Source organism: Oncorhynchus nerka, linkage group LG10 (assembly GCF_034236695.1).
Source record: "Oncorhynchus nerka isolate Pitt River linkage group LG10, Oner_Uvic_2.0, whole genome shotgun sequence".
NCBI classification, from domain to species: domain Eukaryota; kingdom Metazoa; phylum Chordata; class Actinopteri; order Salmoniformes; family Salmonidae; genus Oncorhynchus; species Oncorhynchus nerka.
In genome coordinates this window covers 60,663,176-60,688,975 of record NC_088405.1, presented here as the reverse complement: position 1 = coordinate 60,688,975, position 25,800 = coordinate 60,663,176, and the positions used below count along the sequence as shown (strand labels likewise).

General features: G+C 43.7%; 1 protein-coding gene across 1 annotated transcript in view; it reads left to right on the top strand.

Moving 5' to 3' along the window:
* The first annotated feature begins 2,265 nt into the window (after window positions 1-2,265).
* The window catches only part of LOC115136442 (NALCN channel auxiliary factor 2-like), a 72,325-nt gene continuing 48,790 nt past the window's right edge, over window positions 2,266-25,800 (top strand). The window contains exon 1 of the mRNA XM_029672023.2: window positions 2,266-3,391. Coding sequence (XP_029527883.1) covers window positions 2,666-3,391 — 726 coding nt within the window. The 5' untranslated portion in view covers window positions 2,266-2,665. The remainder of the gene's footprint in view (window positions 3,392-25,800) is intronic.

Here is a 25,800-nt window from a genome sequence, read left to right as displayed (position 1 = left end):
TTCCCACATATGCTGAGCACATGTTGGCTTCTTTTCCTTTACTCTGCGGTCCAACTCATTGGCTTGAGGTTGGGTGATTGTGGATGCCAGGTCATCTGATGCAGCATTCCATCACTCTCCTTCTTGGTCAAATAGCCCCTACACAGACTGGATGTGTGTTGGGTCATTGTCCTATTGAAAAACAAATGATAGTCCCACTAAGCGCAAACCAGATGGGATGATGTATCGCTGCAGAATGCTGTGGTAGCCATCATGCTGGTTAAGTGTGCCTTGCATTCTAAATAAATCCCAGACAGTGTCACCAGCAAAGCACCCCCACATCCTCGCACCTCCTCATCAAAGCTTCACAGTGATAACCACACATGGGGAAATCATCCATTCACCTACTCTGCATCTCACAAAGACACGGCGGTTGGAACAAAAAATCTCAAATTTGGACTCATCAGACCAAAGGACAGATTTCACCAGTCTAATGTCCATTGCTCATGTTTCCTGGCTCAAGTAAGACTCTTATTATTATTGGTGTCCTTAGTAGTGGTTTCTTTGCAGCAATTTGACCAGTTAGGCCTGATTCACTGTCTCCTCTGAACAGTTGATGTTGAGATGTGTCTGTTAATTAAACTCTGTGAAGAATTTATTTGGACTGCAATTTCTGAGGCTGGTAACTCTAATGAACTTATCCTCTGCAGCAGAGGTAACTCTGGGTCTTCCTTTCCTGTGGCGGTCCTCATGAGAGCCGGTTTCATCACGGCGCTTGATGGTTTTTGTGACTGCACTTGAAGATGATGTATTCACTATTATTCTACAATGTAGAAAAGAGTCAAATAAAGAAAAACCCTTGAATGAGTAGGTGTGTCCAAACTTTTGACTGGGACTGTATATAAGCACTTTACTCACCCTACAGAGTCATGGACCATACCATCTGAGATCACAGAGCTGTAAATCTCAATGTGACTTCTCTGGTTAAATTAAGTATAAATAATCTCTAAAAATATAGGACTGAGCCAAACCAGCTCTGATATTTTTTATTTTATTAACATTGTCCTTTCCAGCATAGTTCCAGCAGCGAAGGTGGATGCGTAACCAGGCCAGCACAGTTCGGCTCAGCATGGCGTGGCTCAGTTTGCCCTATATTGTGAATCAGATTGAAATCTACATGTATTATATGAAATTTAAGCAAATACCTTTGGTTATTGTATGTAACAAATGTATATAGCAGCTCAGGATCAGTCTAACAATGAGTAAAACAGATACTTGATACCTTTGGGAGAAGAAACAGACTAAATTATACTTAATTATAGAAACTGGTTGCAAGTAATCTTATTTAATCCATTGATTTAGCTCATGGGGGAGTAATTTTGCTTGCATTATTACACTATATAGTGAGAAACAATTCTAAAACAATCTAATTTGTGAGGTAAAATTGAGTTTACTTTCTTGTGGACCTAAGGATGTCTTTACAATGTAAACCTGTATTGCAGAGAAATGACATTTTTCCAGTGCCAACATAATTATGAGTGTCTATAGAGATGACTACTCCTTCTCAATTTATTCATTTAAATGTCATATACATTTTTAAAAAAAACGTGTTTTCAATACAATATAAGGCTTGATTTACATAGTTGTTATGTGCAGAACCATAGAGATTATGATTATTATTATTATGCCATACATATTATGGTTCGTTTTTTTATTTTGTATTATTACTGTGATAAACTTTAGTACTAGTAGCCTAGCCAGGCAGTAGAGGAAGGACTACAGTAGCAAATGATGACAATCAGTACCACTCTAAAATATGGTGAGGGTGGTTTCTCTGTGGGGAAAACACCATCAAAGAAGTGTAAAATGAAATGAACTAACATTTAATGATCTTCTGACCTCACAGTTTTGGGGTTGTAGTATATCACCACACTCAACATCATCTAAATCCGTTTACCATGGCATATCTTTTTTTTACAACATATGAATTGTCACATTTATCTATAGTCACATTAAATATTTTCTTGCGAACCAGATGAATAACGTGGTGTTTAATCTCTATCCTTAAATGCCTCCTGGGGTAAAGCTGTCCAGCGAAAGGAATGAATGAAAGCTGGGGAATGAATGGAGCTTGCGTTAATGGGGATGTAAGAGATGTGGAACCACAGGGGCGACGAAGAGCGCAGGCGCCCCAACCCCCTTCAATTAAAAAATCTCAAGGTTTTCTGTGCAAAACCGAAGATGGCGACAGACTAAACGAGACTATCAAGGAGGGAGAAGATGAGAGGCAAATTTCGCTTTTTTTTCATCAGAAACGGAAGAAAAAAACAAGTAATTGTGTCATGTTTGAGGATGACAGATATAGAATAAAGATTTCGTTTTTGTACATACTATGCGTTTCTTGTGTGATGCTGCACCGGTGCTGGAGGTGTCAGTAGGATTTCGCAATATGTTACAATTTTGGGTGTATAGGGAATATTATGCCGGACGTTATCTATTTGCAATGGATCATTGTAAAAATTAGACGCCAGGGTTTGGAACTGGATTGATTTCTTGACACAACAACTTGGGGAAAATTCTTCCCATCACCATGTTGCAAACGAGGTAGGTGACATTGTTTGGGGGATAGCCTATATTGCAGAGGTGAAAAACCCATCTGAGATCGCTTTTGTCTCCCCCCTAAAATATGATCAGGGGTGCTTGGATGTTTCGAAGGGAAGATGACGCCGTGTTAAAAATCTGTTGTGCACCCAAACAAAACGACAAACCCTGTGCCGATTCCGAGAGGGTACAGAAATGGCGAATGTCTTTGGCATCCCTATTATTTTTCACTGTCCTTCTCTCTGATCACCTCTGGTTGTGTGCTGGAGTTAAACTGAGGTCCAAGGATAGGAGCAACCGCAAAATCTGGAGTAACGCGACTGACGGGGTCCACCCGGCTCGAAATGAGGAGAAATTTGGTATTTTTCTAAGCAATTTCACCAAATCCGCTGCTCCAAGTCCTCATTGCACTGATTCTCAAAGCCACCACACTCACCTGGAGTCAGCCTGCACCACGTTGTATCAGCAAAAAAATGGCTTTGGGTCCTCTTTCTCAACTCCATCAACGTTCTCGTCACAGATGTTACTTGATTATTTTAGGAATTTCAGCCTTTCTTTTTGTGATTCTTACACCATCTCCGACTTACTGTTGGGGATGTCAAGCCCAGACAGTTTAAATTGCAGTCTTCAGAACATGGTTTTGGATTTGTTTAGAGGCGGTGGGGATGACGAGGATGTCTGCAGCATCTGTATCCAGGCGTACATGCGGCTGGACCAACACGCTCAGGAAAAATATGAAGAGTTTGACTTCTTCTTTCTCAAGTATTTATCGGAGGATTATTCCGTCCGATCCCACACAGAAGACTGTAAGGTAAGATCAACTTGTACATCCTGTCATAGAGTGCATTTTACATTGTAATGGCTGTTTTATTCAGCAGGGAGCTATGGGCCGAACGGTTAAAGCTCCTTCGTATTCAGGCTACAGAAGACACATTTACACACAATAAATGATTTCAGGTGACTAATTACACAGACAAAGTACCATATGTCTACACAAGACCTCTTATGAATGTTTTCCATTTGAAACCATTTATTTGCTCATTTATGAACAGGCCTACTTACTGTATGTGAATATTCATACTGAATTCATGAATAGCCTATGAATATAATAATACATGTGGTTCATGGTTGTATAATATCTACCTATAGCAGATGTTTGTTTCCTTGTGCTTCTATCATGTTAATAGTGTTTTGTTTTTCATGCCACTTCTCAGCTCTGGTATCTTGCCACCTGTGTGTCGAGCTGTGATGATGTCACCCCTCTGTGCCCTCTCTGGGTTGTCTGGCAGAGCCCTTGATGTTCCACTACCTCACAGCAGAGGGATGTCTGTGGTTAGGGGTATTTATGAGTCATATTGGACCACAGTCAGACTCTTTGCCCTGGTTGGTGTTGATAGAGCCATGATGCCTTAGGTGTTTCCCAAGTCTCTAATGAGAGCTCGGGCAACCAGGATTTCCTAAGGCTTTGAAACTACTCTGTTTCAGGATGGCACATGTGGAGAGAGGTGTCACTGAGCTGTAGCCTATTGACCCACAGCTGTAGGTTTAAGAACAGCCCTGGTGATAAGAGACAGTGCTTCCAGCAAACAGAAGATGTATGCTACATAGAGCAAATGTAATATTATCTGATGGTTGTCATAAGGTTTTGACCTATGAATGTTCTAAAAACTTGGAAGGCTGAACTAACATCCATTTCAAAGATTCCATGCAGAAAAAACTCAGGCAAAAAAGGCCACAGGCTCACTCAGGGATTTTCAATGAATAAATAAAATTTTCAATTTACTTGTGCATATTAACCAACCGTTATTAGAATGTTATTACACAGGTATAAGAGAAACACTACATTTAAAATATATCTAGTTGAGATGATCATATTTTGAAAACTTCAGATAACATCCATATTTTCTTGCTGGCTGCCAGGCCTTGCAAAGTAACAACTTCATGTACTGTTACCTTGTTATCAAATGAAAATGTTAGAAGTTATCCAGAGTGCAATTGATCCCACACATACAGTTAATTCTGCATATGCACACCCCAGCGGTAGAAGCTACCCTATCCTAAGGCTACTAATTGGTTCCCAGGTGCTGCATATCAAAAACAAGCAAGGCGCCCTCTCTTCTTAAACAAGACTGTCTTGACATTTTGTCTCAAGGTCACCTTTTGTAGAGCACATCGGTTGTGCTTCAAGTGTCAACTAAGAAACACCTGTCAACTAAGGAGACCTATCCACACAGCACTGCGCTGTGCTGAGGTGACACGTGTCATGAGTTTACTCATGTCCCCTGCCCTGTTGTCCCCACCTACATCCTCTATTATGGCATTTTCTCACAAAAACAATTTTAAATAGAAAAAAAACATTTGATGTATTCCTGTATTAAAATACCATGATTAGTATTTCAGGAATGTATGTACAGTAAGCCCATTCATTTAATAGAAAGCCACATGGCTTCTGCATTTTTACTACTTAATAAACAAAAGGGTCTATTTCTATGTGAGTAGGGACATGAACTGAAACATTTTGGGCCGGAAGAGATTGCTGTCAGTGTCAATTAGTTATCACATGTCTCATCTCCTTCGCTGTGGATATTCTTGTTTATATGATCATACACTGGGCTTATGTTGGTTGTAGAGCTTAAAATATGGAGACAGATAGAAGGTGACAGCCCATACAGGCTAATTCCTCATCTTTCCTCTTATGTAGGCTAGAGATGCTGTTATTTCAGACAGCCTCTCCAGGCCCTTGTCCAAAACTCCTAAAATCCTTCCCCTGTTTGACAGAACTGTTGCTCTTTCCAAGGACAAACATTTTGCTCACAGTGTGACCTTACAGATCCGTCTTCTTTGGTGACGGGACACACAGTGATCCTTCAGGCCTAACTGTTATTGATGGTGTCGACCTCTTGGTGGGGTCAGCTACAGATCATTTTCAGTTATGTTTTAACATTGCTAGTGCCAAGTCGTAGCTCCTCCCTCTAGGATGTAATGTATCCCATGGCTACTACTTTACACAAATGAATGGACACATTTCATAGGTGCCGTGGATTAGAGGGGGATTGTCACTGTCTAATGCTTGACTCATACCCATTTACTCTTAAAACTGCTTTGTGTTTTACAAAACACTACTCTGCCCATACAACTATGAATTGTATAGTTCACATTTTTCCAGTTCAGTTTAACCTGTAGGCCTATCCCAGTTGTTTATCATGTTTATCATTATCAGAGTAGAGTGTAGGGCTTGAAGGAGATGTTTGTTACCTTTTGATTTTACATACAGTATATATTTTCTAAGACCAGTTCTCACTATTTAAAACATGGTCAATTATTTATGATCCCGTTCTGCTGCTGCTACAAAAAGGCAGCCAGTAAATACAGCCTAGTAGTGAACACTGTGTCTAATCAGAATCAATGTTTAATCACTGTCAATCTTATGTAACATCAGCTTTCTTGTAGGAATAACAGGAGCAGCACCTGTGCACTCTGCTTTGAGATATGATGGTAGTCTACGCTTGTACATTCACTACACCAAGCTGCTTTGATACCTATTTCCTATTCCAGAAAGTAGGGAAAATATTGTAATCTTGAAGCTGCAATATGCAACTTTTTGGGCGACCCAACCAAATTCACATAGAAATGTGACCTATAGATCTGTTTTATTGAAAGCAAGCCTAAGAAGCGGTAGATCTGTTCTATGTTATTTGTATGCTTCCCGTTCTTAAGTTGAGTTTTTTGGGGTTTTGTACACCAGCTTAAAACAACTGAAAATACAATACTTTTGGTTATGTAAAATAGATTTGACAGCAGTTTAGATGGTACACGGATTCTCTACAGTATACTTGCTTGTTTTGTCACATAAACTGAAATCCGGTGAACTATTAGAATGGTAGCAACCAGGAAATGGCAGAACGATTTCTGCATAGTGCATCTTTAATGAGTACTGTTTATATTCAACCCATATTAATCCATTTAACACATTTTCACACACGTTTTCAGCAATTTAATGTTTTCAGTTATTGGTGTGAATATGTGTACTTACTTATTGCATTATCAAATATACATCCTTTACATCGAAGTAAAATACTCCAAACAGCCACATGGTAATTTGTGGACTAGAGGGCTGTGTTTTGGAAGTAACATGGCTGGCTCAAAGAGAGTGTCAGAGTATGAACCAGCTGACTCACAGCACACTAGAATATCAATGAGGCAATGAGCTTCCTAAAGGATTTACAACAGGGTTGTCACGTACCCACACCCCTAGTATTAGTCCAGACCATTGGCTGCTGATTGGCATCATCTGACCAATAAAAGGGTGCTAACCTGGACCATCTCTTTCATAAGCTTGAGGTCATCCTTCTTTACCACATGCATTGAGTAACAAGCATACTGCATCACATCTGTGCAGTGGATACCTGCAGTATAAGTAGAAAGAACATCTTGCATTGAGATACCATGAAATTTATCCTAAATGGTAGTCATATTAATACTAATAGTAACATTGCGAATTATGTGCTGCTACAGTCGTTGCCCTGATAGTTTTTTATATCTTCCTGAAAGCAGTGAAGCCTACAGGGCCCTACTGCTGATGAGTGATTATGTGCTTGCCTTCACGGGAAGGCCATGCTGTCTGCCTGCTTATCACCCTGGTGAATGGGCTCCATCAGCTTTGTAATGTGGCCTCCCTCCGTTGTCCTGGATGGCAATATTATAAATGTGCTCACATAGGAAAGTGGCACCACAGGGAGAAAGACCGTTTCTATCATAAACAAAGGGATATTTTATTTATGCAGTTAATCAATTCCGTGCCTAACGTTTGAGGATTTCAAGTCATATCTGATCTTGAGATTGTTTGTATTTTTTGATTTTGGCTTTGCATTTATATTATTCATTACACTTTGTTTATTTACTTAGATTATTCCTTTAATTTGGTTGAATAATAATGTATGACTAATGTCAATTTAAGAACCTTTTTCCCCCTCATGATTAAGGTTATAACAATCTTCAACAGCATATTGTGGCAACTTCTAATTTAATATGCACTATATAATACAAAAGTATGTAGACAACCCTTCAAATTAGTGGATTTGGCTATTTCAGCCACACCCGTTTGTTACGAGTAAATGAGTGAAGAGGTGTGGAGTCAGGCGCAGAGAGCAAAGGATGTGGGAAAAACAACACGCTTTAATGTCCTGGAAACATAACATGTACAAAAGTGGAAACACAAATGAACAGAAATATAAACAGACAGCGTGAAACCCAAATGCCAACAAAATACACTCAAACAAAGAAACAGGAGAACAAGCCCGCACGAAACAGAAGCGGGCTGAACAGACTATATATAACCCTATCCTAACAACCAAACAAGAAACAGGTGATACCAATTAGACAGAACTAAACGAACACAGAACAACGGATCAGCGATAGCTAGTAGACCCACCTTCGGTAATATTCGTGACAGTTCCTGACGCGCAGCTCCCGCAGCGCGCCGACGCCGGCCTTCCGGACGGAGGCGATGGAATTCACTCAACATAGATGGGTCTAGAATATCCCTCACCGGGACCCAGCACCTCTCCTCCGGACACCCCTCCCAGTCAACGAGGTACTGCAAGCCTCTCACCCGGCGTCTCGAGTCCAGAATAGCTCGTATCTTGTACGCCGGGGACCCCTCGATGTCCAGAGGGGGCGGAGGAACCTCCGGAACCTCATCTTCCTGCATAGGACCAGCTACCACCGGCCTGAGAAGAGACACATGAAATGAGGGGTTAATACGATAACACGAAGGAAGTAATAATCGATAACAAACCTCATTTATTCTCCTCAGGACTTTAAATGGCCCTATACACTGCGGACCCAGCTTCCGGCAGGGGCAAGCGGAGAGGCAGGTTTCGGGGTCGAGAGCCAGACCCTGTCCCCAGGTGCAAACACTAGGGCCTCACTGCGGTGACGGTCAGCGCTCTTCTTCTGCCTTATACTCGCTGGCGTAATGACTCTTGGACCGCCCTCCAGGTCTCCTTAGAGCGCTGTACCCACTCCTCCACCGCAGGAGCCTCAGTCTGGCTCTGATGCCACGGTGCCAGGACTGGCTGGTACCCCAACACGCACTCAAATGGTGACATGTTGGTAGAGGAGTGGCTTAGTGAGTTCTGGGCTATTTCTGCCCAGGGAATATATCTCGCCCACTCCCTGGCCGGTCATGGCAATGACCGCAGAAACCTACCCACCTCCTGGTTAACTCTCTCCACCTGACCATTACTCTCCGGGTGATACCCTGAGGTCAGGCTGACCGAGACCCCAGACGTTCCATAAATGCCCTCCAAACACGGGAGATAAATTGGGGGCCCCGATCAGAAACTATATCCTCGGGCACCCCGTAGTGCCGGAAGACATGGGTGAAAAGAGCTTCCGCAGTCTGTAGGGCGGTGGGAGACCGGGCAATGGGATAAGACGGCAGGACTTAGAGAACCGATCCACAACGACCAGGATTGTAGTGTTACCCTGAGAGGGGGAGGTCAGTAAGAAAATCTACCGAAAGATGGGTCCACGGCCGTTGTGGAACGGGAAGAGGTTGTAATTTACCTCTTGGCAGGTGTCTAGGAGCCTTACTCTGGGCGCACACCGAACAGGAGGAAACATAGAATCGCACATCCCTCCTCAAAGTGGGCCACCAGTACTTCCTCCTCAAGACCTCGCACTGTCCTATAAATACCTGGGTGACCCGCCGAGGGTAGACAATGAGCCCATCGAATCAATTGATCACGGACAGCCAGCGGCACGCACCTACGACCCTCCGGACACTGTGGAGGCGCAGGTTCCCCTATGCACCCGCTCGATGTCTGCGTCCACATCCCATACTACTGGTGCCACCAGCTTAGCTGCCGGAATGATGGGAGTAGGATCGATGGACCTGTCCTCAGTGTCATAGAGTCTTGACAGCGCGTCAGCCTTAGTGTTGAGGGAACCTGGTCTATAGGAGATAGTGAAACGAAATCTGGTGAAAAACATGGCCCACCTTGCCTGACGAGGATTCATTCTCCTAGCTGATCGGATATACTCCAGGTTACGATGGTCAGTCCAGATAAGGAAAGGGTGCTTAGCCCCCTCAAGCCAGTGTCTCCACACCTTCAGGGCCTCAACCATAGCCAACAACTCCCTATCCCCCACATCATAATTCCGCTCCGCTGGCCCGAGTTTCTTTGAAAAAAAGGCACAGGGGCGGAGTTTCGGAGGCACACCCGAACGCTGTGAGAGCACCGCTCCAACCCCAGCCTCGGATGCGTCCACCTCTACTATAAACGCCAAAGAAGGGTCCGGATGTGCCAACACCGGCGCCTCAGTAAACATCGCCTTCAACTTATGAAAAGCTCCGTTCGCCTCTGCTGACCACTGCAAACGCGCCGGACCCCCTTCAGCAGTGAGGTAATAGGGGCAGCTACCTGACCAAAACCCCGGATAAACCTCCGGTAGTAATTGGCAAATCCCAAAACCGCTGCACCTCCTTTACCGTGGGTTGAGTCGGCCAATGCACGGCCTTTATGCGGTCACCCTCCATTACCAAACCAGAGCTGGAAATGCGATAACCCAGGAAGGAAACTGATTGTTTGGAAAACTCACATTTCTCCGCCTTCACATACAGGTCATTCTCCAGCAGTCGTCTAAGAACCTTGCGCACAAGAGATACATGCTCAGTGCGTGTAGCGGAGTAGATCAAAATATCGTCAATATACACCACTACACCCTGTCCGTGCAGGTCTCTGAGTATTTCATCCACAAAGGATTGAAATATAGCTGGAGCATTCTTTAAACCGTATGGCATGACGAGGTACTCATAATGGCCCGACGTAGTGCTAAATGCAGTTTTCCACTCATCTCCCTCCCGAATACGCACCAAATTATAAGCACTCCTGAGATCCAGTTTAGTGAAGAACTGCGCTCCGTGAAATGATTCCACTGCTGTAGCAATGAGAGGTAGTGGGTAACTAAAACCCACTGTGATGGAATTTAGACCTCTATAATCAATACACGGACGTAACCCACCATCTTTTTCTTCACAAAAAAAGAAACTCGAAGAGACAGGTGACATGGAGGGCTGAATGTACCCCTGTCCCAGAGCCTCGGTGATATAAGTTTCCATAGCCACCTTCTCCTCCTGGGACAAAGGATACACATGACTCCTGGGGAGTGCAGCGTTACCCTGGAGATTTATCACGCAATCCCCTGCCTATGGGGTGGTAATTGGGTCGCTTTCTTTTACTGAAAACGATAGCCAAATCGTCATACTCAGCTGGAATGCGCACGGTGGAAACCTGGTCTGGACTCTCCACCGTTGTCGCACCGATGGAAACCCCTACACACCTGCCTGAACACTCATCAGACCACCCCTGTAGAGTTCCCTGTTTCCACGAAATCGTAGGATTATGAATAGCTAGCCAGGGAATCCCCAGAACAACTGGAAATGCAGGTGATTCGATAAGGAACAAACTAATTCGCTCCTTGTGATTCCCCTGCGTAATCATCTCCAACGAAATTGTGGCTTTCTTTACCAGCCCTGACCCTAATGGTCGACTATCTAAAGAGTGCACGGGAAAAGGGGGGTCTACTTTTACTAACGGAATCCTCAACCTCTGAGCGAGTCCGCGATCTATAAAGTTTCCAGCTGCGCCTGAATCTACCAGTGCCTTATGCTGGAGAGAAGGAGAATAATTAAGGAAACAAATTAATGAACATGAACATGTGACCAACAGGAAACTCTTGGAGAGTGTGGTGCTTACTCACCTGGGGTGACCGATGAGTGTTCTGCCTGCCCTCACGATTCCCAGATGAATTCCTCCAGCACCGACCAGACGTGTGCCCTCTCCGGCCACAACTGGTACAGGAGGAGCTTCCTCCTCCGATCTCCCTTGACGCAGTCCCTCCTAGCTCCATCGGGATAGGGGCAGGATGATCAGGAGGTAGAACTGACAGGACCCTTTCGGAACGTCCACGAGCAGCTAGCAGATGGTCCAACCGGATCGACAGGTCTATCAGTCCATCCAGGCTAAGCGTAGTATCCCGACAGGCCAGCTCCCTACGGACGTCCTCTCTCAGGCTACACCTGTAATGGTCTATCAGGGCCCTGTCGTTCCAGCCTGCTCCCGCAGCCAAGGTCCGGAAGTCCTGCGCGCTCTTCGTCCCCTGTCTAAGATGGAACAATCTCTCACCCGCCGCTCGACCTTCTGGAGGGTGATCGAACACGGCCCTGAAACGGCGGATGAACTCCGGGTAGTTGTCCTTCGCTGAGTCGGGCCCGTTCCAGACCGCATTAGCCCACTCCAGGGCTCTACCGGTCAGGCAGGTGATGAGGACCCCTACTCTCTGCTCCTCCGAGGGGGCCGGCCGAACGGTGGCCAGGTAGAGGTCTAATTGCAGCAGGAATCCCTGGCACCCCGTCGCTGCTCCATCGTAATTCCTCGGAGGCGTCATGTGCAGAGCGCTGGAACCGGATCCAGATGGGGGAGATGGTAGAGTTGCTGGTAGGAGGGTCGGTGGGGTAGTAGTAGGGAAACCATTCCTCTCCCAACGATCCATCCTCTCCATCATCTGATCCATCGCTGATCCTAGGCGATGGAGGATGGACGTGTGATGTTGAACTCGCTCTTCCATAGTGGGAAGAGGAGTGGTCGCTGCTCCTGCTGACTCCATAGAGGGGTGCGGGCTTCTGTTACGAGTAAATGAGTGAAGAGGTGTGGAGTCAGGCGCAGAGAGCAAAGGATGTGGGAAAAACAACACGCTTTAATGTCCTGGAAACATAACATGTACAAAAGTGGAAACACAAATGAACAGAAATATAAACGGACAGCGTGAAACCCAAATGCCAACAAAATACACTCAAACAAAGAAACAGGAGAACAAGCCCGCACGAAACAGAAGCGGGCTGAACAGACTATATATAACCCTATCCTAACAACCAAACAAGAAACAGGTGATACCAATTAGACAGAACTAAACGAACACAGAACAACGGATCAGCGATAGCTAGTAGACCGGCGACGACGACCGCCGAGCGCCACCCGAACAAGAAGGGGAGTCACCTTCGGTAATATTCGTGACACCGTTGCTGACAGGTGTATAAAATCGAAACACACAGAAATGCAATCTACATAGACAAACATTGGCAGTAGAATGGCCTTACTGAAGAGCTCAGTCACTTTCAACGTGGCGCCGTCATAGGATGCCACCTTTCCAACAAGTCAGTTCGTAACATTTCTGCCCTGCTTGAGCTGCCCCAGTCAACTGTAAGTGCTGTTATTGTGAAGTGGAAACGTCTAGGAGCAACAACGGCTCAGCCACGGAGTGGTAGGCCACACAAGCTCACAGAACGGGGACCGCCGAGTGCTGAAGAGCTTAAAATCGTCTGTCCTCGGTTGCAACACTCACTACTGAGTTCCAAACTGCCTCTGGAAGCAACATCAGCACAATAACTGTTCGTCGAGAGCTTCATATCAAATCAAATTATTTGTCACATACACATGTTTAGCAGATGTTAATGCGAGTGTAGCGAAATCCTTGTGCTTCTAGTTCCAACAATGCAGTAATAACAAACGAGTAATCTAACCTAACAATTTCCCAACAGCTACCTTATACACACAAGTGTAAAGGGATGAAGAATATGTACATAAAGATATATAAAAACCTACAGTCATCTCATGGGTCTCTCAGTCAAGGCTGGCACAGGTATTGAACCAGCATGTGCAGCAACACAGCTTGATCTGCTATGCATCTGTAGCAGTATCTTAGACTGTTGCGCCACTGAGGTGCACTGGCTGAGCAGCCGCACACAAGCCTAAGATCACCATGCGCAATGCCAAGCGTCGGCTGGAGTAGTACAACGGCTTGCGAAAGTATTCACCCCCTTGGCATTTTTTCTATTTTGTTGCCTTACAACCTGGAATTAAAATATATTTTTTGAGGGGTTTGTATATCATTTTGATTTACACAACATGCCTACCACTTTGAAGATGCAAAATATTTTTTCATGTGAAACAAACAAGAAATAAGACCAAAAAAAATGAAAACTTGTGTCACGCCCTGGTCGAAGTATTTTGTGTTTATCTTCATTTATTTGGTCAGGCCAGGGTGTGGCATGGGTTTTTGTATGTGGTGTGTTGGTATTGGGATTGTAGCTTAGTGGGGTGTTCTAGTTAAGTCTATGGCTGTCTGAAGTGGTTCTCAATCAGAGGCAGGTGTTTATCGTTGTCTCTGATTGGGAACCATATTTAGGCAGCCATATTCTTTGAGTGTTTCGTGGGTGATTGTCCTTAGTGTCCTGATGTCCTTGTTCTGTGCACCAGTATTAGGCTGTTTCGGTTTTCGTTACGTTTTGTAGTGTTTGTATTTAGATTTGTGTTGCTTCAGTTTAATAAACATGGATCGCAATCTACACGCTGCATTTTGGTCCGACTCTCCTTCACACCTAGAAAACCGTATCAACTTGAGTATGCATAACTATTCACCCGCTCCTTGTTCTTTATTAAAAAAATGTATTTAACCTTTATTTAACCAGGTAGGCTACTTGAGAACAAGTTTTCATTTACAACTGCGACCTGGCCAAGAAAAAGCAATACAGTTCGACACATATGACAATACAGAGTTACACATGGAATAAACAAACATACAGTCAATAATACAGTAGAAAAAGTAGAAATGAGGTAAAGAAATAGGCCATGGTGGCAAAGTAATTACAATTTAGCAATTAAACACTGGAATGGTGGATGTGCAGAAGATTAATGTGCAAGTAGAGATACTGGGGTGCAAATGAGCAAGATAAATAAATAATGGGGATGATGTAGTTGGATGGGCTATTTACAGATGGGCTATGTACAGGTGCAGTGATCTGTGAACTGCTTAAAGCTAGTGAGGGAGATACTGTATGAGTCTCCAGCTTTATGGTGCCCCTTGTTTAGTGGTGTTGCAGACTCTGGGGCCTTTCAGAACAGGTGTATATAAATACTGAGATCATGTGACACTTAGATTGCACACAGGTGGACAAATTATGTGACTTATGAAGGTAATTGGTTGCACTGGATCTTGTTTAGGGGCTTCATAGCAAAGGGGTTGAATACATATGCACACACTACATTTCAGTTTGTAATTTTTTTAAATAAGTTATTTTTTCCTTTTCACTTCACCAATTTGGACTATTTTGTGTATATCTATTACATGAAATCCAAATAAAAATCTATTTAAATTACAGGTTGTAATGCAACCTAATAGGAAAAACACCAAGGGGGATGAATACTTTTGCAAGGCACTGTATAAAGCAGACCTCCATTGGACTCTGGAGCAGTGGAAACGCTTACTCTGGAGTGATGAATCACGCTTCACCATCTGGCAGTCCAGTCCGACAGACGGATCCGGGTTTGGCGAATGCCAGAAGAACGTTACCTGCTCTAATGCATAGTGCCAACTGTAAAGTTTGGTAAAGGAGGAATTATGGTCTGGGGCTGTTTTGCATGCTTCGGGCTCGGCCCCATAGTTCCAGTGAAGGGAAATCTTAAAGCTCCAGCATTCAATGACATTCTAGACAATTATGTGCCTCCAACTTTGTGGCAACAGTTTGGGGGAGGCCCTTCCCTGTTTCAGCATGACAATGCCCCCATGCACAAAGCGAGGTCTATACCTAAATGGTTTGTCGAGATCGGTGTGGAAGAACTTGACTGGCCTGCACAGAGTCCTGACCTCAACCCTATCGAACACCTTTGGGATGAATTGGAACGCCTACTGCAAGCCTGGCCTAATCGCCCGACCTCACTAATGCTTTTGTGGCTGAATGGAAGCAAAGTCCCTGCAGCAATGTTCCAACATCTAGTGGAAAGCCTTCCCAGAAGAGTGGAGGCTGTTATAGCAGCAACTCCATATTAATGCCATGATTTTGGAATAAGATATTCGACGAGTTGATATTCGATACTTTTGGTCATGTAGTGTATTTAATAGTATAGTTTGAGGTGTCTATCTGAAAAAAGATTTGTTGGTGACAAAGGTCAATATTGCTAGTTCTAAAAGTTTTATTACACTTTCATTATGCTTGGGCATCATAAAATCCCCTGTAACAAAATGGCAGAATTGGAGCAGTTTTATTTTCAAAAACATAATCTTTCTATGAACCAATTTCAATAATTAGATAAGACGAGTTTCAAACAGTTTTGGCATCAGCACTTCAAGTTGAAACAAACTCCAGAGAACACCTGATGACTAATTTACTGTAGAATACTGACACCTTGCATTTCAATTTGTTGCGCAAGGGCATTTTATTGAGTGAGATTGTATCCATCTGCATTTATCTTAAGATTTTGCTCAAATAACTTTATATCGAAGGATGTGAAGATACTTTGACAAATGGAATTATGTCACATTTTCACATTAGAGTGAGTTCCTCACGAAACCAGGACAAAAAGGGACCATGATTTTTTTCACAAGATTTAATCCATAGAATGGACTTTTGAAGGAAGGATTGTTGACATATATTTGACATTTGTATCTAAAAGCACAACTGAGAAATAATTAATCAAAGATAGCATATTTATGACGTTTTGGTCTCCTGCTACTTTGAGTTATGATCCAATTTGTAAGCATTACAAACAGTGAACGTGAAATTGGATTCAAAATGCCCTCTGCTGGTGATTTGCAGAATGTGCAATAAAATTAAATCAAATCCATTTTTATTGGTCACATACACATGGTTAGCAGATGTTAATGCGAGTGTAGCGAAATGCTTGTGCTTCTATTTCCGACAGTGCAGTAATATCTAACAAGTAATCTAAGAATTCCCCAACAACTACCTAATAGACACAAATCTAAAGGGGTGAATGAGAATATGTACATTTAAATATATGGATGAGCGATGGACGAGCAGCCTAGGCAAGGTGCAATAGATGGTATAAAATGCAGTATATGATATGAGTAATGTAAGATATGCAAACATTATTAAGTGGCATTATTGAAAGTGGCATTGTTTAAAGTAACTGGTGATCCATTTATTAAAGTGGCCAGCAGCCTTTCTGAGTTAATGATTGCTGTTTAGCAGTCTAATGGCCTTGAGATAGAAGCTGTTTTTCAGTCTCTCGGTCCCAGCTTTGATGCACCTGTACTGACCTCGCCTTCTGGATGGTAGAGGTGTGAACAGGCAGTGGCTCAGGTGGTTGTTGTCCTTGATGATCTTTTTGACCTTCCTGTGACATCGGGTGCGGTAGGTGTCATGGAGGGCAGGTAGTTTGCCCCCGGTGATGCATTGTGCAGACCACACCATCCTCTGGAGAGCATTGTGGTTGAGGGCGGTGCAGTTGCCGTACCAGGCTGTGATACAGCCCGACAGGATGCTCTCGATTGTGCATCTGTAAAAGTTTGTCAGGGTTTTGGGTAACAAGCTACATTTCTTCAGCCTTCTGAGGTTGAAGAGGCGCTGTTGCGCCTTCTTCACCACAGTTTGTCTGTGATGTGTACACCGAAGAACTTTAATTTTCCACCTTCTCCACTGCTGTCCCTTCGATGTGGATAGGGGGGTGCTCCCTCTGCTGTTTTCTGAAGTCCATGATCATCTTTGTTTTGTTGACGTTGAGTGAGAGGTTATTTTCCTGACACTACACTCCGAATGCCCTCACCTCCTCCCTGTAGGCTGTCTCGTAATGGGTTGGTAATCAGGCCCACTACTGTTGTGTCGTCTGCAAACTTGATGATTGAGTTGGAGTCATGCATGGCTATGCAGTCGTGGGTGAACAAGGAGTACAGGAGGGGGCTGAACACGCACCCTTGTGGTGCCCCAGTGTTGAGGGTCAGCAAAGTGGAGATGTTTCCTACCTTCACCACCTGGGGGCGGCCCGTCAGAACGTCCAGGACCCAATTGCACAGGGCAGGGTTGAGACCCAGGGCCTCCAGCTTGATGATGAGCTTGGAGGGTACTATGGTGTTGAATGCTGAGCTGTAGTCAATGAACAGCATTCTTACATAGCTATTCCTCTTGTCCAGATGGGATAGGGCAGTGTGATGGCGATTGCATCATCTGTGGACCTGTTGGAGCAGTATGCAAACTGAAATGGGTCTTGGGTGGCAGGTAAGGTGGAGGTGATATGATGCTTGACTAGTCTCTCATAGCACTTCATAATGACTGAAGTGAGTGCTACGGGGGCGATAATCATTTAGTTCAGTTATCTTTGCCATCTTGGGTACAGGAACAATAGTGGCCATCTTGAAGCATGTGGGGACAGCAGACTGGGATAGGGAGCGATTGAATAGGTCCGTAAACACACCAGCCAGCTAGTCTGAGTATGCTCTGAGAACGTGACTAGGGATGCCGTCTAGGCCAGCAGCCTTGCGAGGGTTAACACGTTTAAACGTTTCACTCACCTCGGCCACAGAATAGTAGAGGGGGCACACTCCTTATTAGCGGGCCGTGGTGGTGGCACTGTATTATCCTCAAAGCGGGCAATGAAGATGTTTAGTTTGTCTGGAAGCGTGACGTCGGTGTCCTTGACTTGGCTGGTTTTCTTTTTGTAGTCCGTGATTTCCTGTAGACCTTGCCACATATGTCTTGTGTCTGAGCCATTGCATTGCGACTCCACTTTGTCCCTGTACCGGTATTTCGCTTTTAAAATTTCTTGCGGAGGGAATAGCTACACTGTTTATATTCAGCCATATTCCCAGACCTCTTTCCATGGTTAAATGCGGTGGTTCGCACTTTCGCGCGATTGTCGCCATCCATCCACTGTTTCTGGTTAGGGTAGGTTTTAATAGTCACAGTGGGTACAACATCTCCAATGCACTTCCTTACTCACTCACCGAGTCAGCGTTAAGATGTGATTGGTTACATTGTCTACTGCAGGGTTCCCCAACTGGCATTTAGGTGATTTTATTTGGCCCCCCAAGTTTTTGGAGAAAAAAGTAATAATATATATTTTTATTGTTGGACATAAAATACTATAAAAACACCAGCAAATCAGCTCCAAGTCATTTTTATTTTGGAAATCTGTTCCAAACTATTCCCACGCATAATAGAGAGATACAGTACCAGTCAAAAGTTTGGACACACCTACTCATTCAATGGATTTTCTTTATTTGTACTACATTGTAAAATAATAGTGAAGACATCACAACTATGAAATAATACATATGGAATCATGTAGTAACCACAAAAGTGTTAAACAAATAAAAAATATATTTTATATTTTTGATTTTCAAAGTAGCAACCCTTTGCCTTGATGACAGCTTTGCACAATATTGTATGTAAAGTGGTAGGCAACAAAGAAAGAGTGAGATATAACTAACTAACTTACTTAACCATTCAGTTGTCATGTTCACAGACTGTTTATTCTACTCTTTTCAAACTGAGAGGATTGTGATTTTAATCAGCTCTCCCAACTCAGGGTGCCTATTAGTTGAGAGGATGTGACTGTGGAACTCCTTTCTGCAAGGATCAGAGACTCACATTAAATGAAGACACCTCTCTCTGTTCCTCTTCCCCTGACTTTGCACATCTATCACTGCACATCTATCACTCCAGTGTTTATTTGCTAAATTGTAATTGTTTCGCCACTATGGCCTATTTATTGCCTTTCCTCCCTTATCTTACCTCATTTGCACACACTGTATATTGTGTTATTGACTGTATGTTTGTTTATTCCATGTGTAACTCTGTGTTGTTGTTTGTGTCGCACTGCTTTGCTTTATCTTGGCCAGGTCGCAGTTGTAAATGAGAACTTGTTCTCAACTAACCTACCGGGTTAAATAAAGGTGAAATAAAATACAAAATAAAATAAAAAAAACATTGCATGCACAAGATTTTCAGGGTCATGACTCAATTAACCATCATCCTCCCCATGAGTTGGCGTGTCCTTTATATGCTTTCAGTTAACACAGGGAAGTTCTTAATTCCCCATTCTCCAATTACCTTGTGTATCAGAGATACCTCTGCTGACTAGTTTGTGTGAACATGTTCCTATGGTGGTTCATTACACAGACTTCATAATGGTAACTGCCCAATCACGCACCATTGTCCTTCCTCCAATAGTCTCTAGTTTCAAATTTCACGTTTCATTAGTCGTATGTACAGGATACACATGGTATACACCATCCAACGCAATGCTTACTTACAGGTTCCTTCTCAACGATGCGAAATAAGAAAAGATAAGAATACAAACAATGTAAATGGCTCAGTAGAATAAATATAAAACAGGAAGGCACAATTCATAGTCTAATATTTACACGTGTTTTTGGGAAGGGGGATTTGGGGGGCAAGTGTTTACATTGTGCAGTATTTAACAATACTGATAAGTCTGGTAGCAGCAGTTGTGGTGTGTGGATGATTGTATATCTGTATGGGTGTGAGTGAGTGCATATGTGCTAAGGTGCAGAGAGTCAGTGCAGGTGGTCAGTCTAGTGCAAGTGTTCAGCAGCCTGATGGCTTGTAGGTAGAAACCGTCTCTGAGCCTATTGGTATCATACCTCATGCTCCGATACTGTCTGCTTAACGGTAAGGGAGTGAACAGCTCATGGCTGGGGTGTGTGGGGTCCTTGATGATCCTGAGGGCCATCCTCAGGCACCATTTTGAGTAGATGTTCTGAATGGGTGGGACCATGGTCCCAGTGTTGTACTGGGCCATCTTTACCTCCTGCTGGTGAGCCTTGAGGTTGCAGATGGAGAAATTCCCATACCAGGCCGTGATGCAACTGGTCAGGACTCTCTCGATGGTGCAGTGGTAGTATTTGGAGAGGACCCGGGGTGTCGTGCCGAATTTCTTCAGCCACCTTAGGAAGTAGAGATGCTGATGCGCCCTTTTGACAAAAGTTAGTGTTGTTGGTCCATGTCAAGTCCTCTGTGATGTGGACACCGAGGAACATAAAACTGCTGACTCTCTACTGCAGTTTCATTGATGTGGATTGGGGCATGTTCCCTCCTCTGCTTCCTGAAGTCAACAAGCATCTCCTTTGTTTTGCTGACGTTGAGGGAGAAGTTGTTGTCCTGGCACCACAATGCCAGTTCACTTACCTTCTCCCTATAGGCTGACCACTGCCGACAGTGTGAGACGATCAAACAAATGTTCAGAGCCCTTTTTTACTATGAGGTTGTGCTCTGTGTTAGGCCACCAGGGATAACATAGTATAGTAATGACCTTCTCTGCCCACAGTTTGTGTAAGGTCTTGGTGTCCTTTCTGATTGGTGCCCACATGGAAGACCCTGGGGCCTCATTTATAAACTGAGCGTACGTACAAAATATACCCCAGAAATGTGCGTGCGTCAGTTTTCACGCAAAAGTTAGCATTCATACAAATTTTACTTGACAAGAGAATGTGCTCATCTCCCCACAAACCTTAGACCATGCAGACACACATCTGCTAGTGGTTGAAATATTGTATTGCAAGCTGGCAAGTAAGTGTTTGTGCAAATGGGGGATATGATGAAAAGCTTATTCATAAAAAACGAGCGAAAAACAGATTTATTTTTAGAATCTAAAATAATTAGACATAGGAATCTTATAATTAGACATACAGGACCAGTCAAAAATGTCAATGGTTTTTCTTTATTTTTACTATTTTCTACATTGTAGAACAATACATTTTATATTTGAGATTCTTCAAAGTAACCAATCTTTCCCTTGATGACAGCTTTGCACACTCTTAGCATTCTCTCAACCAGTTTCATGAGGTAGTCACCTGGAATGCATTTAAGTTAGCAGCTGTGCCTTGTTAAAAGTTCATTTGTGGAATTTCTGTCCTTCTGGCGTTTGAACTAATCAGTTGTGTGGCAAGAACAACTCAAATAAGCAAAGAGAAAAGACCGTCCATCATTATTTTAAGACAGTGAAGGTCAGTCAATCCGGAAACTTTTCAATAACTTTGAAAGTTTCTTCAAGTGAAGTTGCAAAAACCATCAAGCCCTATGATGAAACTGACTCTCATGAGGGCCGCAACAGGAAAGTAAAATCCAGAGTTACCATTGCTGCAGAGGATCATTGGAGTCATCCGCCTTAGAGATTGCAGCCCAAAGTAAATGCTTCACAGAGTTCAAGTAACAGACACATCTCAACATCAACTGTTCAGAGGAGACTGCGTGAATCAGACCTTCATGGTCTAATTGCTGCAAAGAAACCACTACTACAGGACACCAATAATAAGAAGAGACTTGCTTGGGCCAAGAAACACGAGCAATGGATATTAGACCTGTGGAAATCTGTCCTTTGGTCTGGTGTGTCCAAATTTGAGATTTTTAGTTCCAACCTCTATCTTTGTGAGACAGAGAGAGTAGGTGAACAGATGATCTCTGCATGTGTGGTTCCCAAAGTGAAGCATGGAGGAGGAGGTATGCTGTGTGGGGGTGCTTTGCTTGTGACACTGTCTGTGATTTATTTAGAATTATTATTTAGCACACTTAACCAGCATGCCTACCACAACATTCTGCAGCGATACGCCATCCCACCTGGTTTGCTCTTAGTGGGACCTCCAGGCTGTGTAAGGGCTATTTGACCAAGGAGGAGAGTGCTGCATCAGATGACCTGGCCTCCGCAATCACCGTTCATCAACCCAATTGAGATGGTTTGGGATGCGTTGGAACGCAGAGTGAAGGAAAAGCAGCCAACAACTGCTCAGCATATGTGGGAACTCTTTCAAGAATGGTGGAAAAGCATTCCAGGTGAAGCTGGTTGAGAGAATGCCAAGAGTGTGCAAAGGTATCATCAAGGCAAAGGGTGGCTACTTTGAAGAATCTCAAATATAACACTTTTTTGGATTCTACGTTATTCCATAGTTTTGATGTCTTCACTATTATTCTACTATGTAGAAATTAGTAAAAAATAAAGAAAAGACCTTTAATGAGTAGGCGTGACCAAGTAGCCTAGTAAATAGATAGGCTAAATATATTTCAAGTTGTGCAATATCATAAGCAGCACGGTTTATATTACCGGTATACAGTCAAATTTAACAGCTGATCTATTACATAGAAGTAGGCCTATTTATCAAGTTTCAAGTTTTTATTGTCATGTGCACAAGTACAGTGAACTGTAAGTGCTGTTATTGTGAAGTGGAAACGTCTAGGAGGAAGAACATCTCAGCCGCGAAGTGGTAGCAAGCTCACAGAGATTATGTGCAAGCTCATAGAGATTATAACAGAACATGACCAAGATGTTCAAATGTTCATAAATGACCAGCATGGTCGAATAATAATAAGGCAGAACAGTTGAAACTGGAGCAGCAGCACAGTCAGGTGGACTGGGGACAGCAAGGAGTCATCATGTCAGGTAGTCCTGGGGCACGGTCCTAGGGCTCAGGTCCTCCGAGAGAGAGTGGAAAGAAAGAGAGAATTAATGAGATGAGCATATGTGGGGTGGCCAGTCCTCTTCTGGCTGCTGATATCTCAAAGTGCTGGAGATTATAACAGAACGTGGCCAAGATGTTCAAATGTTCATAAATGACCAGCATGGTTGAATAATAGTAAGACAGAACAGTTGAAACTGGAGCAGCAGCATGGCCAGGTGGACTGGGGACAGCAAGGAGTCATCATGTCAGGTAGTCCTGGGACATGGTCCTAGGGCCCAGGCCAGTTGAAACTGGAGCAGCAGCATGGCCAGGTGGACTGGGGACAGCAAGGAGTCATCATGTCAGGTAGTCCTGGGGCATGGTCCTAGGGCTCAGGTCCTCCGAGAGAGAGAAAGAAAGAGAGAAGGAGAGAATTAGAGAACGCACACTTAGATTCACACAGGACACCGAATAGGACAGGAGAAGTACTCCAGATATAACAAACTGACCCTAGCCCCCCGACACATAAACTACTGCAGCATAAATACTGGAGGCTGAGACAGGAGGGGTCAGGAGACACTGTGGCCCCATCCGAGGACACCCCCGGACAGGGCCAAACAGGAAGGATATAACCCCACCCACTTTGCCAAAGCACAGCCCCCACACCACTAGAGGGATATCTCAACCACCAACTTATCATCCTGAGACAAGGCCGAGTATAGCCCACAAAGATCTCCGCCACGGCGCAACCCAAGGGGGGGGCGCCAACCCAGACAGGCTGACCACAACAGTGAATCAACCCACCCAGGTGACGCACCCCCAGGGACGGCATGAGAGAGCCCCAGTAAGCCAGTGACTCAGCCCCCGTAACAGGGTAGAGGCAGAGAATCCCAGTGGAAAGAGGGGAACCGGCCAGGCAGAGACAGCAAGGGCGGTTCGTTGCTCCAGAGCCTTTCCGTTCACCTTCCCACTCCTGGGCCAGACTACACTCAATCATATGACCCACTGAAGAGATGAGTCTTCAGTAAAGACTTAAAGGTTATTTAATCACATAGCCTTTACCCATGCAGGACATATAAACCTAATGCCAATAGTTCCAAATTATACAGCAGATAAAGGGCGTTATTGTCACCATAAAAGGTGATTGGAGGCGTTTTCCAGGCAGAGTTTTAATGCTGTTCACTCGCGCACAGTTTTACGACAGGTCTGATTTATAATAGGAAACATACGTATGGCGAGCGCCAAGTTTATTAATCTTAATATTTTGTCCGTGCGCAGACTTTTCAGAAATGGCGCAAAAATGTTGTGTAAAATTGACGGAATGGTTACAAATGAGGCACATTTACTTTCCAACCTTGTCTCCCGTGCAGCCCCCCTCTGCTTTAAGGGACATAGTGATCCATCATCTGTCAAGATCATTTTGTTTACTCATAATTTTCTTGCCAAAGCCAATCAGTTTGTTTACAGCTTAAAATCACTTGCAAACACTGAATTCTTATGAAGCCCTATTTGTAACTTGAAGCAATATACTATGACTTCTATGCTGCAACTAATATGTATGGCAACTAGTGGAATGGACTGAACATGATCCTTTACTATCTATTTACCATAACCTCTACCGGATTTCATACATTTCCTTCTGATTGCAATGAAAACTTTTGTCTTCAGCACGTAGTAGAATATTAACACCTGGATGCTGGATCAACACTTCTGGGGCTCCTGCCTAAACCAGTACTGATAGGAATGTACTGTGGTGGTGGCATAACGCATGTCAGGAGAGGACTCACATTTAGCTGATCAATGTAAGCTGTTAATGAATCCAATCACAGGGATGTTTAATGAGATCTATGGGGACTTCAGCATTACAGGTTGACCTGTCACGCTTTAATGTCTTCATATGGCAGCAGTTACATTAGACTGCTTTACTCAGATATGAAATGATGTTATATTTTGCTCCAGAGCAGTAACTCTCTGATATTCAGACCACTAGTTCCACCACTGAGAACGTCTGTGTGGGTGCTTGTGTGTGTGTGTGTGTGTCGTTTCTCTGCTACATGGATATTCCAAAGATCTTGACAATAGTTGTATAACAATGTAGCTGTGTTTATTTACATGCAAATGTAATTCCCTTTACCATTGTCCAGACACCCCATCTTACATCACTGTAGGCTATGTGTGGCCTGTGCTCAGCTGCTCCACTCCATGTGAATGACCCTGGGTAGGGTCTGTCTATGAAACGTATGCAGTCAGTCAGTGTTGTTATTGTATTCTGTGAGGTGTGGGTGGAAACTGTTTGCATGATCCGTTTCCTCAGTCTTGATTTAGCTGTCCAGGCAGCTGACTGTGTCCAAAGGAAGGGTTGGCAGTTCACAAGCTCCTAGCCTTCCCTCGGGACTCCCGTTAAGGGGAGTCTGCAGTTACCATAGATACGACAGTCCATGACTAGCAACCTTCCATTGTATGGCATAGAGAATAATCACAATTAGAAAGGATTTGTTTAAATTTAAACTAGCCTCTGAAGAGTTTACCGGTAATGCCCATTTTCAGATATTTAGATACCTCGACTTGGTGCAGATGAGATAAGTTGTGAATGGTGATAGGATTGTTCAATTTATTATCAAGAATTGACAGAATTTACATAAATATTACTGTCACATTGATTAGATTGGCACCACTCAATCTGCAAAAAAATTATTCTGGAAAATGTCTAGGGTGCATTGAGCTTGAAGTTCTATCATGGAGTATAACAGATTTGATTTCCCTCTTTAGAGATAAAGTAGAGTCCATATTAAACATCATCTCACAGTTAAAGGGATACTTCCGGATTTTGGCAATGATGTCCTTCATCTACTTCCCCAGAGTCAGATGAACTATGTATGAAAGAAGTTAGAGGTAGTTTTGTGAGCCACTGCTAACTGGCGTTAGCGCAATGACTGGAAGTCTATGGGTATCTGCTAGCATGATAGTCAA